At 38.2% G+C, this 15,704-nt stretch overlaps 1 protein-coding gene across 2 annotated transcripts in view; it reads left to right on the top strand.

Moving 5' to 3' along the window:
- Positions 1 to 721: 721 nt before the first annotated feature.
- Rab3c (RAB3C, member RAS oncogene family) overlaps positions 722 to 15,704 on the top strand; it is a 194,928-nt gene continuing 179,945 nt past the window's right edge. Inside the window, exons 1-2 of one of the 2 annotated variants that reach the window (XM_005356786.3) lie at positions 722 to 1,065; positions 12,694 to 12,924. In XM_005356786.3, the coding sequence (XP_005356843.1) occupies positions 1,048 to 1,065; positions 12,694 to 12,924 (249 nt within the window). In that variant the 5' untranslated portion in view covers positions 722 to 1,047. Of the gene's footprint in view, positions 1,066 to 1,677; positions 1,861 to 12,693; positions 12,925 to 15,704 lie in introns of those variants that run through there. The other variant, XM_005356785.2, reaches the window with a different exon arrangement.

Here is a 15,704-nt window from a genome sequence, read left to right as displayed (position 1 = left end):
ATAACTCATCTAAGAGGTAATTCTTTTTAAATGTTCTTTTGAGTTGTTATTAAAATATTCATTTAGGTGATACCACATTGTATTCTCACATATCAGGGATCAGAAGACAGATTTCAAAGGTAAAAAGTTAAGGACACTAGCGGTTTTACTATATCAGGTATACACTGCATCATTATTGTGACACTGGGAGTTTAGAAGGAAATTCTGAGGTTTGTGCATTTGAAAAAAATCTTTCATGTAAGTCCTTTTAAAGCAGTGTTGCTCGAATTACAGAAAAGATATTACTTACTACTTGTATAAGACCTTCTGCGAATGGTGTTGGAAATGTGGGTCCCCGTAGAATCTCTGGCATGGGGCCTGAGAATATGAAGGCTAATTTTTAGCCCTCAAAAAAATGTTTTCCAGCACATTTAAGTTCTAGAAGGTCCTTTCTGCTGCTCTATCTAATGAGATGAACTTCAAAGCTGATTCAAATTAACCTTTGCCAGACTGCATGAGAATATCATGAAGGTTTCTTCTTTTGCTCTGCCTCTAGAGACTTGAAAGCCATGTTATGAACCGGTCCAGGAAGAGAGCGATTGCGATATAAAGGAAGAGAACTGCACGTTAGAGAAAAAGATCGGGTAACTTCATTGAGCTCTCCCATCTCATTCCGTGAAGGAGCTCCTGGGCTCTGGTGATGAATGTGTTCATTTTGTATGATTTGCTTTGGGTAAATAACCCAGTGCCCTATCAGCTCTGTAGCCCTCAGGTGGTGTGTATGCCAGGAGGGCTCCGGGAGTGGCTGCCCGACGCGGGCGCCCCTGGCACTTCCTAGGAGACTCACAGCCCTTTCTCTGCAGCTGTCATTAGAAGACTACTGGGCTCCTTTCTGAAAGAAGAAAGCCACCCATCCGAGCCCACTGTCCCTTCCATTCCTTATTCGCTCTCCGCAAACCGCTCCTCCTTCCTAGTCTTTCCATTGTGCTCTCTCGCCTGCACAAGACCTTCGCCTCCTTTGTAGTGAGTGGGAAGATTTACTTGAGGCTCTCTGAACCTCCGGTTGCAATGGAGCTGTATGGAAAGGTAAATAGAAAGGGGTGCCTTTGAGTGCTCAGCCAGAAATATGGGTTTTGTGTACTTTGAGGTGTGTGTGTGTGTGTGTGCGTGCGTTCGTTTGCGGTTGCTTGATTGAAGATCTATTCAATGCGGTTGTGCCGATGAACAGCTTTTCTTATATGCGTGACATCCATCGTCGTTTTCCCGCGTGATTGTTGAATAAAACTGTAAAACTAGTCCACTCCGGATATGCATAAACTTTTTGGGTTTAGGATAGAGGTAAGGTAAACGCCCGTTTGCATTGGAAATTAGAACAAAGTGCAGCGTTTCCTAGCCAGAAAGATACAGTCTGGCTTCCAAATGCGATACTGAGAAGAGGAGGTTCTGGTTTGGGATGACCTGGTGTCTCTTTTGCTGGTGCTCTAAAGAAATGGTCTGGCAGGCTGAGAGCGGTAACAACCGGTGTAAAATTGGAAAGGAGAAGGGAGGCTCCGCTGCCAAGAGCCGCTGTAGAGACTAGCCCAAAAGAAGCGTGCAGGATATCTGGGAGTTGTAGTTCACAGTTTTCCCGTTTGCACAGATGCCTCTAAAGATTAGACTACAACTCCCAGAAGCGCAAAGGTTTCTGGCCAGTACGCCTGTGCCGAGTCAGGAGCGGACAGCTCCGGTGCTGATGTTGGAGCGGGCTTCAGAGCCCCACGCGTTTGGAGTGTTGCCGGGAGCGCGCGGGCTGTGCACGCTTGACCAGACTCCCAGAGCAGCGCTGTCCTAGCAAGAGAGAAAGGACATTTGCCTACAATGAGACACGAGGCGCCCATGCAGGTGGGTCTACAAAGAAAGAGTGGTCTCGGGAGAAATAGAGAGAGGGTTTCTCCAGTCGCTCAGGGGATGTCTTCATGAAAGATACGTAGGGATTGTTCAGTATCTTTTCGGGTTTAAGGAGACTGAGTGTGGAAAATGAAAACCCGAGCTAACAAAGTCAGGACAGACCATCTCTTGTTGGATTTGATGTCCTTCGCTTCCTAGGTTCTTGATAGTGGTGTAAACTGGAGATTTTTCAGTCACATGAATTAAGTGAGATTCGTTAAGAAAGAGAAGCAGTGTGTCTCCCAAGTCCTCTTTTTTGTGTATATATATATAATTTTAAAATCAGAGTCCCAGTATCAAAGGAAAAGAGAAAACACATTTGCTCTTTTATCTCAGAGCCCTACTATCCTTGACGTATGTCTACTTAACTGAGTAGCTCCGTGTCAAGGACCCTCTTTCCGCCAGCATTCCAGTGTAAGGTAGCCATTCCCTGTACTTTCAGATTCCCCATTTTAATCACATCCTTGGGCTTACTCTTCTCAGAAAGGAAAAGTACCCCTGTTGGAGCTACTCACAAGTTATGCCTTTAAGTAAAGACCAATGTTGTTTCTCCTTTCTGTGCACAGCTGGTTAAAGCTAGACATAAGTCTACGTTCATTAACTAAGTAGAGTGAGCTCCTTGCATAACAGAAAGGCATTTTTATGAATGGGTTGAGAGGAGAAGAGATCACTCCATTTGGAAAGTGTTGCCTCCCTTCCGAACCCAAACTCAGTTGCATACTGTTGGCAAACTCAGTGGCATAAATATTTGACAACCCAGTCTCAAACATTTCCCATGCTTTCTTCACGAATCAAGGGCTTTATACATCTGCTTTGATTTACTTTTTGTTTATTTTGTTACATATGCTAAGGAATCCTATCTGGAAATTTAGATGAAGGCATTATAGAATTTAACTATTTGTTGGAGTATTATATAATGGAAGACCTCAAATTACCTTAAGAGTTATTGAAAAACTTAATTCGTACCCAGGAATAGTAAGTAGAACCTTTGTGTGGCATCTGATGTTTCTGTTTGTGACTTAGCTTTTTATTATAGACCCGATGCAAAATTAGTGTGGACAGACAATAAAGACTGTTGCAATCAAGATATAATAGCTTATGATAATTTCCCTCACTGGAGGTGTTGCTAAGAGCCAACTAACTGATTTAATCATATTTGATGATAGGTAAATATTGGCAGGTGTCTTTAAAACTGGGTTATCATTCTTCGCTTTGTATACATTTATATCAAAATATTATGTGCTGACCCTAAACTTATAGTTTTCCAAAATTGAAAAATAAAAAATAATCATGTAAATTAGAATTTAAAGTTGACTCCACTGATTTCTGTCAAATGACAAATAAAATAGCCATTGTATATTGATTTTATTTTTCTGTATTGCTCAGACTATCCAAAAAGGTAATGAAATGTTGCAGATTCTATTAAATTAATGCTTTAGGACATATTTTAAATTATTGTGTATATATCCATCAGATATGTGCTAGGTCTTGTAAAGCTGAACTTCAATGAAAACTCTAATGGTGAATTATTGTAAAAATTAGGTACTATGAAATCAATTTTCTGAGAGATACAGATGCTTTCCTCTTTGTGATGTTTTTCAATTCACTGAGTTATATTTTTGGAATTTAAAACATAACGTTCCCAAAGCCAGTGTGAATTTATCCATTTTAAGAATTCAGATTTGTTAAAAGTATATTTAATTCAAGCACACACCTTGATTCATTTTAATAGATTGTTGCTAAGGTGATTTCTATCATTTCCAGATTTTTAAAATTGTATAGTAATTAATAGTATAAACATAGTTTAGATTGTTTTAAAGCAGCAACTATTTTTTCAGGATCACTTTTTCTAAACTAGAATCAAATTCCATGTGACTTTGAAACACAAAGATGCAACATTAGAAATAGTGGATATTCCTTTTTTTTTCATTTCAAAGATTAAGCTGTGCAATCACTTGAAACAAATGTCTAAAATATTTCTTTACTTGCACTTACGAAGGATGAGTCACAAGGGAAGGCTCACTTTATATTTTCCTAATCTCATATATTTTTTTTTGCCTTTTTTGGAGCATTTAGTTCCGTTTCTGATTTGAAACAAAATGAGCTTTTGCTTTATTGGCTAGCTTCCTAAATATTATGATTTTTTTCTGAAATAAAATTCTTTGGAAAAAATACACAATATCTATCACAAAGCATTTGATGTTCTTATATAGATGGCTTTGTGTTGAGTTCATTTGGAATTGTCTTTGATCCTATAATATTTTCCACAGCATTTTTCTCCACAGAGAAAATAAGAAATTTCTTGTTTCTTGGAGTGACTACTATCACAATAATAAGTAATTACTACCTTACTTAATTAGTTAACTAAGGATAGCATTTGGTAAGCATGGCCAGTTGAGAGCATTAATGTGGATGGTAGCCATTTAGTCTTTTGATTCAACATATAAATAAATCTTGGAGGTCAAATGACATGGGGAACAGTAATGCTCACGATTGAGGGCAAGATTTTGAGAAAGAATTTAATACAGGAGCTGACTAAAAAATAACTCCAGTCCACTCAGTGCTTGCCTGCGTCAACGACAGAGCTTTGCATTCAGATGTCACCATCCCTGAATATGTGTTTAAACCCTCATATGCATGGCTATATTTGAGCCAAATATTTACAAATAAGTTTTAAAATTGTACAAGTCACCATTACCTATTTAAAAGCAAGGCAACTGGACTTTATTAATATTAGAGAACTTCTCTAATATGAAAGAGTTAAGATTCTGCCAGATTGATTCTATCCAGAAAGCTCATACCCTCTCTTCTATTATTCTGGTTTCTCCAGAGGTATAAATATATGGTGTGAAGGGTAAGAATTCTGTTGAGAAAAACATGACTCATTCATTTGGTTGAGAAGAAAGAAAAATATATTCATTCTATTTTATGTTTATAAAATAAGTTTACATAAACTAAATATTTGTGAAAGGCCATTGTGTTAAAAAGTGTCCTACTATCTATCTTTCTTGTAATTTCCTGTAGTTTCATTTTCTTTCTTATAGGACTAATGTGAGATCCATTGTCTCTCACGTTTAGAATTTATCTTAGTTCTCATTTTTATCTGATAAAAGCAGAACTTTCTTATAAATAAGGGAACTTCAAACAAAAATGCATGCTGAAGGACTGGAACCGACTGGAAAAAACTGGCTAAAGATAAGCCACAGTAAGAAAACAATGTACACATAGGCCAGAGATGACTCCGAGGTGATCATAACAAGACAGTGTTCAATACAAGCCTGTTATACATAAGCCAAGTGATAGTTATTGTCCAGATATTACTGTTGTATTGGCAATGGAAAGGTTGTGACATCCCTGCATTTTATTATGTGTGGACGTCTGACTCTTTTCATCCTCTGCAATGGACAGTTAGTTCCTATCCTTCACAGATTTCTTGCTGATGCTGGTGAGACAGTCTTCCCTATTTCTTTTTTTACTCCTTCCTTGAGTATCATCTGTTCAAATATAGGGAGCAAAGAGAATTATCATAAAGAGATAATAAACTTTGGTACTACAAGGATGGGTTCCCATTTCTAAGTTCAAGAACTTAGATTTATTATTTAGTTATTATTATTAGTCATTTCTCAGATGAGAACTGAGAGTTGCACTAATTTATGAGTATAGATATAAGTATTTAGAGGGGAGTTTGATAGTATGTCTATTTAGAAAAATAGTACTAGACTCCCTTGTAGGGCCTCTGAGCTCCCGAAATGCAGGTTCATGGCCTGATGTACAGTACTAGTCATAAGTTACCTTCAGTGGAATAAGCCTGAAAGTCAAAAAAGGAAGGAAGGAAGGAAGGACGGAAGGAAGGAAGGAAGGAAAGAAGGAAGGAAGGAAGGAAAGAAGGAAAGAAAGGAAAAAAAAGAAATGGTTACCTCTGTAACATTTATGCCATTATTACACCCATAGGCTTATCTTGCCCAACCAGTTTTGTGGCTTGTAGGACTTGAAGTTTTATAAAATTGGTAATGACTTTTCTCCTCCAGTAGCGTGAAAAGCATCTTCAAGTATAATCAAAGCTAACAAGCAGGGGGAACTTTCCAGTCAGTACTAGCTTGATTCCTCTAAGTCCTGTGACTTAAGTTTGGTGTCCCCAGCAACAGTGGTCTTGTCACCAAGTTCTTGTAGACAGGGAAGAACAATGCCTATCACCTGCATTGTTCCAAGGCTTCCTGAGACCACCCATATATTATCACTGTGAACCTCAGGAATGACCCAGATCTCACTTTGTAACCCAGACAAACCTTGAGCTTGTAACAGTTCTTTATCAGCCTTCCAATGCTGGCATTACAGATCATGGTTTTGGCTTTGCTTGTTATTCTTACTGCAAAATTCTCAGAATTATCGATGTTAGCTTAGAACAGCCCACTGCATTCAGTTTTTTTTTTCTCTTGTTTTGTGTTTTATTGATTTTGGCTTTAAAAAAAACCTCATGTTTCTTATACTTACTTTAGTAGAAATTTAGCTTTTTAGGGTAGAACTTACATAACTGATTTTGATTATTTCTCTTCTGCTGGTAAATGTAAGCATTTAAAATGATAAAACTTCCTCTAAGAATTTACTCTGAGCTGACTCACAAGTTTCTGAATGCATTATTTGATTGTATATTATTTCAAATTCTTTGTTCATTTTTTAGAGTGTCTTAATACTTAGATTTACAAATTTCTTTAATTTTCATAGGTTTATATATTTTCTGGCTCTTGCATTGGTATTGATGATTCATTAAATTTTATATCACATTTAGAGAATATATTCTTTAAGATTTCAATCTTTTGAGAAACATAAGCCTATTTTTAGATCAATATAAAATCTAATATTCACCATTTTGTCTTTATGTGGGCTACAGTTGTAAAATGTAGTATCTAAATGTTAGTTTGGTCACCAGTAGTGTTATGAAGATTTTCTACATCTTCACTGAGTTTAAATGTACTTATTATAGCAGTCGTTGATATATAGATTTTCTAAACTTGAAATACTGTTATTAATGATTTGCCCTTTTTGATTTTGGTTTTAGTGTTTATATATTCTGAATCTAAATTACTAAATAGACACACATTTCTTGTTGTTGTGTCCTCCTAAAGAATGTCTTGATTTGTTTCTGTCCAATATCCTTCTTTATTTATGGTAATATATCTTATCTTACTGTTTTTCGTTAATATAGATGTTGTTGCTTTTCTGGTACTTATATGCTATGCATGTATTTTCATACTGTTGCTTTCAACTTTTATGCTCTTATGCTTACATGTCATATGATTGGTATCTGTTGGGCCTCACATTTGTATCTAGTTTGAAAAATCTCTACCTCTTATTTATAATTTTGAATCATTTCATATATTGTGATGACTTATGTTGTTGGATTTAAAGCAATATTTTGCTATTTGTCTTATACTTTGTTTTTCTGTTCCTCTGATATTCCTTTTTTACCATCATTTTACTTAAATTTCTTATGTATTTTGATTCCTTTGTATGTGTTTTTTTTAATGTGGTCCTTTTTACTTTTTTAGTCTTTATTCAAAAGATTACACAATACAAAGCTAAACAATCAGCTTTGACTTTGTATAATATCCCCAAATACTGTATAGTGAATTTGCATGGTACGGTTTCATATATATTACACTTGCACTTATTATAATTTTAGCTTTAAACATGTAGTTTTTTCATTAAACACACATACACACACACACTTCCTTGTCACCTATTCACCATGTCTAGTATTCCTCCTATTGATCTGAGTGTCTTATGTGGTATTATTTCCTTTCAACCTTCTTTAGTTTTACATATAGTATGGACTCTGTCAGCACATTTGATCAGGCTTTTTTTTATATGATGTGGGGTGGGTTTTTTTCACATTTGATCAGGCTTTTTTTTATATGATGTGGGGTGGGTTTTTTTTGGTATTTTTTTTCCTGAATTTTTGAATGGGAGTTTTTAATTCCTATCAAATTTTGTGTTTAATTTTTTTCTTTCCAGTGCTGAATTTCAGTGCATTATTTCATTGTCTACTGACTCCATTATGTTGTGAAACCATCTGCTCTTCTTATTGTTGTTTTATATATATATATATATATAATACATACATATGATATATATGTATTATATATATATAAAATGCCATGTTTCCTTTGGTTTGAATTGAATATATTTCTATTTAGCTTTGATATGCATATATTTTTCCACTGTAATTTGTCAACTTAGAGGATTGAAGTGACTTCATCAGAAATGGAAATTTATGCATTACAACAAGTTAGAGAATATTTAGTCATTGTATCTTTATATAGATTTTTATAGCATCATTCTACTCCTTGTTCTTCTAAGCCTTCCGTTACATGTTAGACTTTTAATACTGACCCAGCAGCTGCAGAGGTTCTGCTTATTTTCATTTTCATTTTTTTCTTTGTTGCATTGTATGATTTCTACGGATTCATCTTCAAGTTTAGTGACTCCTCTGTGATCTATAGTGTTTGGTAATTCCAATACAGGAGTCATTCATTTCAGTCATTGGATTGTTCGATCTAGGCTCACAATTGGCTCCATTTAAACTGGAAACATGTTATGTTACGAACTAAAGACAAATGAACATTCTTGGGTTGAGAGATTAGAGTATTAGAAGAGTTTAATAGGACTCATTTGTAGTATTCGGGAAAAAACAAGAAGAATTGTGATTGTTTGAGTTTCTTATAGAAAATTTTTTTAAAGAAATGTAAACAATAACCTTACCACTTTGATTATACTTCATAAATTTTGAGTGTGAATATTGATGTTTTATTAAATCTGACTCACTGTCTAAAATAGGTAACTGCCTTCTTACCCATGTTTTCAAGTTTCAATTCTATTTCCCCATAAAATTTCTAGGATATTCAAACAACTTAGTATTCTGAAATGCCAGTAAATTTGCTTAGTTACTGTGTATAAGCCCCAGTGACATTCAAACGCTGCTGTAGAGTGAACACACCAATTTTGGTTCTTAATGAGATTAAAGCTGTCTCCCATCTTCAGAACCAGAATTTATTTCATTGTTCTGAAGTTTTACAAAATACACATACATTTGTGATGAACACTTGTGACCTTCTGGATTTTATTGATGATATAAATCAGGAAGCAGTAGAAAAAGTAAAAAGTAAAAGAGAAAGTAAAATTTTAAACTAAATGGTCTTAGAGATTCTTCCTAATTAATTCCTCACTTCAGAAGTTGAGGCAGAAAGTCCACCTCCCCTGACCCCACGTCTGTAGGCAGAGGGTGCTGCTCATTTGTTTCCCAGCCGCCCAGATACAAAATAATCACACAGAAACTGTATTATTACAACATTGCTTGGCCTATTAGCTCAAGCTTCTTATTGGCCAACTCTTATATCTTAACCCATTTTTATTAATCTGTGTATCGCTATGTGACTGTGGCCTACCAGTAAGGTTCTGACTGGCATCTAGCATCTGCCTCCTGTAGCGGCTACATGGCTTCTCCTTGACACTGCCTACTCTTTTCTCCTCTATCTGCCTGGAATTCCTGCCAGCCCTATTCTGCACTGCAATAGGCCCAAAGCAGCTTCTTTATTAACCAATGGTATTCATAGTATACAGAGGGGAAATCCCACACCACTCCTCTCCTTGTAGCCAGGGCTTTAAAGCCAGTCTGGGCAACATATCAGACTCTCAAAAAATAAAAGGAAAACTAAAGAAGCAAAGGAAGAAGGAAGGAGTGAGAAAATCAAAGAGAAAAGAAAAATTCCCAAATCACTGTCATCAGGAGAATTCTTCTGCATATACATAGTCCCCCAGTGCCACTGCCCTCATCCTAAATACCCTCCCATCCTGTGGTTTACTTCCAACACACAAGATAGATTAGCCTTTAAACTTAGGGCTGGCACTTCCTAGGTAAATCTTATGTCTCCAACTAAATATTCACAATTATATTAAAGGCTCTCTATATTCACGATGCCTTTATTGCTTCAGATTTAGAATCATATAACTTTATTTGTAGCAGTCACCTGTACCATGCTTTCTTTTAAGGCAGCCTGTAGAACACACAACCCTGTTGGCATGGCTCCTTATAGCTCAGGGCTGCAGAGCGTGTGGTAGGCTAATAGGCCGAGCAGCCCTGTGAAGTTTAAACTCTTTCTGACTGCAGCTTAGTTGAATATCCTAAATCCTGATCCAGAACTTAAGCTGGCTCATGACAAAATATCAAAGGACCTTGTTAATGAAGGGAACCTGAAGACATGCTGGAGTGGCATCTCCTAGAAAGCTAGTAACTGGTGCAAGGACTTTATTTGTAGGGATGTCAGTGCCAAAATTAAACAACAACAACATCCACAACCTAATTGCCATCCTATTAGGGTATTGGACGCCATTCATTGTTAAAGAACTTCTTGTTAAACTGATAGACTTTGAGCCAACTTTACGTTTGATGGCCAATGCTAGGCGAGGTTTGCCAGAACATGAATGCTAGGCAAGGCTCACCAGAACATGAAAAGTGTTGCACAGCTCCCAGGTGGAGGAGGTGGCGTTGCCTGTTTGCAAACTCTCCCTACAAGTCATCAGTGTTCCCTGGATGTGTCATTGTGATCAGAAACACCTAAGTCTGTTGGTTTAGAGAATATGAAGTTCAGTAAGTGCACTCTCCTGCTGTGTAGAAGGGTAGTCTGTTCTTGCATCCCATTTCCCCCCTGTGGCTCAGCTGGGCATCCCTCCTCCATGCTGTTTCCCCTGGCTTCAGACCATCAGCATCATCTTAGGTGTCTTATGTGAGCTCAAGTGCTGTGGTTTGGTTTTGGCAGTCCACTCCTCGCTGGAGCTGCTTCTGTACTCCTCCTTCTAGGATTGTTATATTTTCTGTTGCTGCAGCAAAAGACCTAGTGCTAGAAACTTTATTAAAACATGGTGTGCTGAACTCACATTTTAGAGGTCCAAATACATGGAGTCGGCCTTTGTAAGCCCTCTACGGAGGGTCTTCTAGCTGCATCATGAAATGCAGGATGACATCACGATGTGAATACATGTAAGAGTCAGAGGTCACTGGGTGAGATAGGAAACCAGAGCGATTCAGGGGCCAGGTTTGCTTTGGCTGCAACAACACGCTGTTGTGGAAATTCACCCAGGTCCCTTGATGATTCACATTGCTCTCATCTGAGAATAGTGTTCCCAGTGAGCTGTCTTGTACTAACGAGGTCCCACCGCTAAAGTTTCTACTAACTTAGACGGAGAACCAAGCTTCCGTCACAGAAACACCGTCACTGAATTCATTGGGTTTCACAAGAGAAGATGTAATAAATATTAACCAGCTTTGATGGGAAACAGACTGTCTAGCCTAGCATTTTCAGGAAAACGTGTGGCAGTGATGCCAATGTTTTGTATATAACTATCCAATACATTAGCGGCTGGGTGTGTGCACATGGGTTTGTACACTTGAAATGTGGCTAGTGTAATTAAGAAACTACATTTAAATTCTGTTTAATTTTAGTATAGTTTCAACTGCCATATGTGCTTAGTGGCTAGCACGTTGACTGGGAGAGCAATTGCCAAATAATTCATAGCATCAGAAAGGTGCTGAAGCAAATGGTCTCATGACTCAAAAATGCCTTTTTTTCCCCTCTCCTGAGTCAATGGTACTTTGAAGTGATACAATGATGCTTTGGTAGATATTAAAATTATCACAAAGATGAGGAATTATAATCATCTACCCTAAGACACTTAAAAACAACAAGAAACCAATCTCTATTCTATACTGAGTTACAGATATGATTTATAGGTATATTATCCATTCCTTCCACGAGCATCCTGGGTAGGTATTGTGTCATTTTCTCTTTATGTGAAAAGGAAAATTATAGCATATCAATTAGGTAAACCCACAAAGCACATTGTATGCATGAACAGATTTCTCAGACAGTAAAACAAGTATATAATGAAGAAAACTAAGAATAAAATCAACTTCACACAGTTGGTAATTAACAGAATCAACGCCTCACCCTAGGTAGCATAGCCCATGTGTCTGTCCAGAAATGCCTTCCACATGCCCTTCTGGATTACTGTGCTTATTCCTGTCTCCAGAAAATAGGTCAGAGGTCAGGAATGTGTTCCATGGCACCAATTGCCTGGTTTGAACCCTGCTTCTACGACTTACCATCTGTATAAACTTGAGTACACTGTCTCATATTTCTGAAGCTCAATTTTCTCATTTTAGTAGGAATAAAGTACCCACCTCATGTTGTTATGAGGATTAAATAAGTGAACAATGCCTGCTACATTTTGAGCCATATGAATTGATCAGTATTATTCATTTTAAGGAGGCTGACATTTATGTGGGGATGAAGACATGATATGACGTTATTAGATAAAATAGAGATGTGCTTGGAATTTTTTTCTAGACTAGTAATTCACATGTTCAGGAAGAAGCCCCACTCAGCCAGGTTGGAGTCCTGACTGAGAGTTCAAAGCTTCAGAGCACGCATGCCCTGCCAGTTCCCCGTCTCGGCTTTTTCATGTTACTTTGTGAGATGTTTCCTTTGGTGTCTTTGATTGCTTGTGAATGCTGAGCAGTGACAAGCACCAGCACAGCTGGAAAGAGCTGTAAGATTTGCTGCTCTGTTTTCCAGCTGGGAATTATTGCCATGGATACCAGTATCAGAGGGGGATTGGGGAGCGTGCTCTATTTGCCTCCTGAGTCTCTGACATCTGTTTCTGGCAAGGGCAATACTGAGTATGCTGCTATCTTCGTATCAAATGGGACACTGATCCATGCCTGATTCCCTGCAGATGGCCTCTGCACAAGATGCCAGGTTTGGCCAGAAGGACTCCTCTTCTGACCAGAACTTCGACTACATGTTCAAGTTGTTGATCATTGGCAATAGCAGCGTGGGAAAAACATCTTTCCTGTTCCGCTACGCGGACGACTCCTTTACCTCTGCGTTTGTCAGCACGGTTGGCATCGATTTCAAAGTCAAAACTGTTTTCAAAAATGAAAAGAGAATCAAGCTTCAGATTTGGGTAAGTGACTTTGAACTGACACTGTCTGTCCTTCTTTCTGGGGGTGTTGGACATTCAGTGATACAAGTGAAAACCATTGTGCTCTGTTCCTTCCCCATGGGATCTTCAAGCTGATTTCTAGCCTTCTTGCTGTATAACACTGTGTTTCAGAGAGTGCAGGAATGCCTTTGAAGATATGGAGAATGACTTCTACCTGGCTGTCATGTGATGCTGTTCAGCAGCCCTTTAAGAAGAGAAAAAAAAAATCAAAGCTCTTGATGTTGGTGGTGGGAACACTCAATGGGAGTTTGGTTCTGCCTTGATCTGCTTGACCTTGAACAAGGCTGTGACTCCTGTGGTCGTTTTTGTAATATGTGCTTAAACAGGCAATGCATATATATCTGGCTTTTCAGCGCACAGGGTTCAGCCTGCCTTGTGCACTATAAAAGAGACGATGATAGAAGGAGGAACAAGTAGGGCTATTCCCTTCATGAAGGCCAGGGCTTCACTTTGAGTACAGTCTTTTTATACTTTACAACCTTGGTGTTTCAACTCTAAATACCATGTTTGTATACCCAAATAAGAGAAAGCACAAGAAACAAGATGCTTCGTAGAAGCGCCCCCCCCCCACACACAAAATTCTGAAATCAGTTTACTAACTTGCTGCTCTCTCAGTGCATGAAGATCAGAAGTTTCTTAGCCACATTGTTGGCATAGATTCAGAAAACTAGAGAGTAAGAAGCAAGGAAATATCTACGTGGATAGCAGACCCAAGGGGTGTTAAAGCATCTAAAACACAAGGTTATGTCAGTGAGATTTGTGTAGTAAATGTCTTACAAACATCACAGTATATTCACAGATGGGATGGCTTACTAGTCAATTTGGACCCCCTTCTGTCACTCAGATTGATTGAAGCAGTAGACAAGTATTTCCCAGGGGGTGTTTCCTACCTCCTGTGGATACAGTACCATTTGGTACTGGTACTAGGCTCATCTGCAGGGCTGATGCCTCTTCAGTTAAATATGGAAAGCCAAAGAGACAAATCCCAGACTGTGGCATTTAGACTGATTTTAAAAATAGAACAACCCATATTAAATTGTTTGTGTAAGCGGCATGACCTTTAACCATCTTAAAGGTCTTAAGGATGAAATTTAAAGATGTGAGCAATATACATGGGCAGTCATCTAACAACAGATTGCGACTTTCATTTATGCTAACTCTGGAATCTTCTAGGTCTGACTAGAACTCACATAACACCTAAATATCTCAGCTCCAGACTTAGGATCTCCAATACTCTACCATTTCCTGAAGTCCCTTTCTGGTACAATGTGTGTGTTTGGAAGGGGTGGGGGACAGGGTGCATACATGCTCGGGAACTCGTCACTGTCAGTGTGTCACCGGTCACACCCCCTCAGTGCATGCAGACAGAAAGACGGGGTTCATTGTGCTTCGCATTCAGGGCCTGTCTCATTGTCTTCCTTTTTAGCTTCTGGCCACCACAGCCGTAGGATAAATTTTATATTCAGTTTTAAGAATGCTCCCTAAACTTTCAGGGGATTTTCCAGTTGAGAAGTAAATTAATCTGGTAGCCACATATTTCTTAACTTCATCACCTTAAATTTCCTGCTCATCAAGCAGACAACTCCAACTCTCTTTTCCTTCTTTGTCTTTTAGAAATATTTAAAAAGTAATCCTTGTGACCATTTAGAAAACACACCAATAGGTATATTAAATTTTCTTTGTGATCATTGGTGGTTTCCTAAAGCTAGGCTGCTGACATAATTACTTTGAAGTATAACATTATCCTTAACATATAACAACCTGATATATTTCAGAAAGTAAAAAATTATTATCCTTACACTTATTAAGATATTTTTCTTAAAATGGTGCTGCTTCCAGGCCAGAGAAAACTCGTTCTCTGTTCTTAGGCACTGAGGCTTGGCTCCTTCTGTTTTCTCTCACTTCCGGGCGATACTACACCACATGGAGCCGGACAGAGCCCAGCTCAGATTCTGCAGCTTCTCCTGCTCTCTGGCCTCGTCATGAGTCCCGATTTCTGTGACCTCTGTGTAGCTTCTGACAGTATTCTTCTCAGACCCATTACTGATTTGGCAAAATACATCGCTTTCGGTGAAGCTGCCATGAGTTTTCACCAGCAGTCCAATCTCATGTCTCCTTTCAAAAGTCCATTAACTCCATTGCCTGGTTCTAGAGACCCCCTTTCCCCCCCCCAAAAAAAACCCTAAAAACAGTCACATGGGAGCTTTTAACCATTCCTTCCCCTTAGTCATGACACTAGTTTAGTCTTTTATATTTTCACAATTAAAACATAATCTTGTTGGGCATGGGGCTTATGCCTGTAATCTAAGCACCTTGGGAGGCTGAGGCAGTAAGAGTGTGAGTTTGAAGCCAGCCTGAACTACAAAGTAATGCCGTATGTTCCTTTTTAAAAAAAAAATCATAAAAACTGTAACGACCAAATAACAAAAGCAACACCCCCTTTCTTTTTGTATGGCCCTACTGGGGGCTCTTCATGCACTTGTGTTTTTAGGGTTGTGAAAATTAGTTTTACACGGCTGTGTAGCATCTGGCATTCTGCATAGGAAACACTCAGAAGGGATACTACAGAAAGATTTTGTGTTTGCTGACCGTGCACTACAGTCAGAGAACTGAAGTTGTGGAGAAATTTGACACTTCTGTAATGCAAACACTCTATGGGATAAGTATTATAAAAGATTAGCAGTTGTTGGATAAGTATTGCTCATGTCTTGTCTCTTTGTTCTTTGGATGATCCTACTTTG

The sequence above is a fragment of the Microtus ochrogaster genome, chromosome 19, assembly GCF_000317375.1.
Source record: "Microtus ochrogaster isolate Prairie Vole_2 chromosome 19, MicOch1.0, whole genome shotgun sequence".
NCBI lineage: Eukaryota > Metazoa > Chordata > Mammalia > Rodentia > Cricetidae > Microtus > Microtus ochrogaster.
The sequence above is the reverse complement of the archived record's forward strand: the minus strand, read 5'-3'. Positions and strand labels throughout refer to the sequence as shown.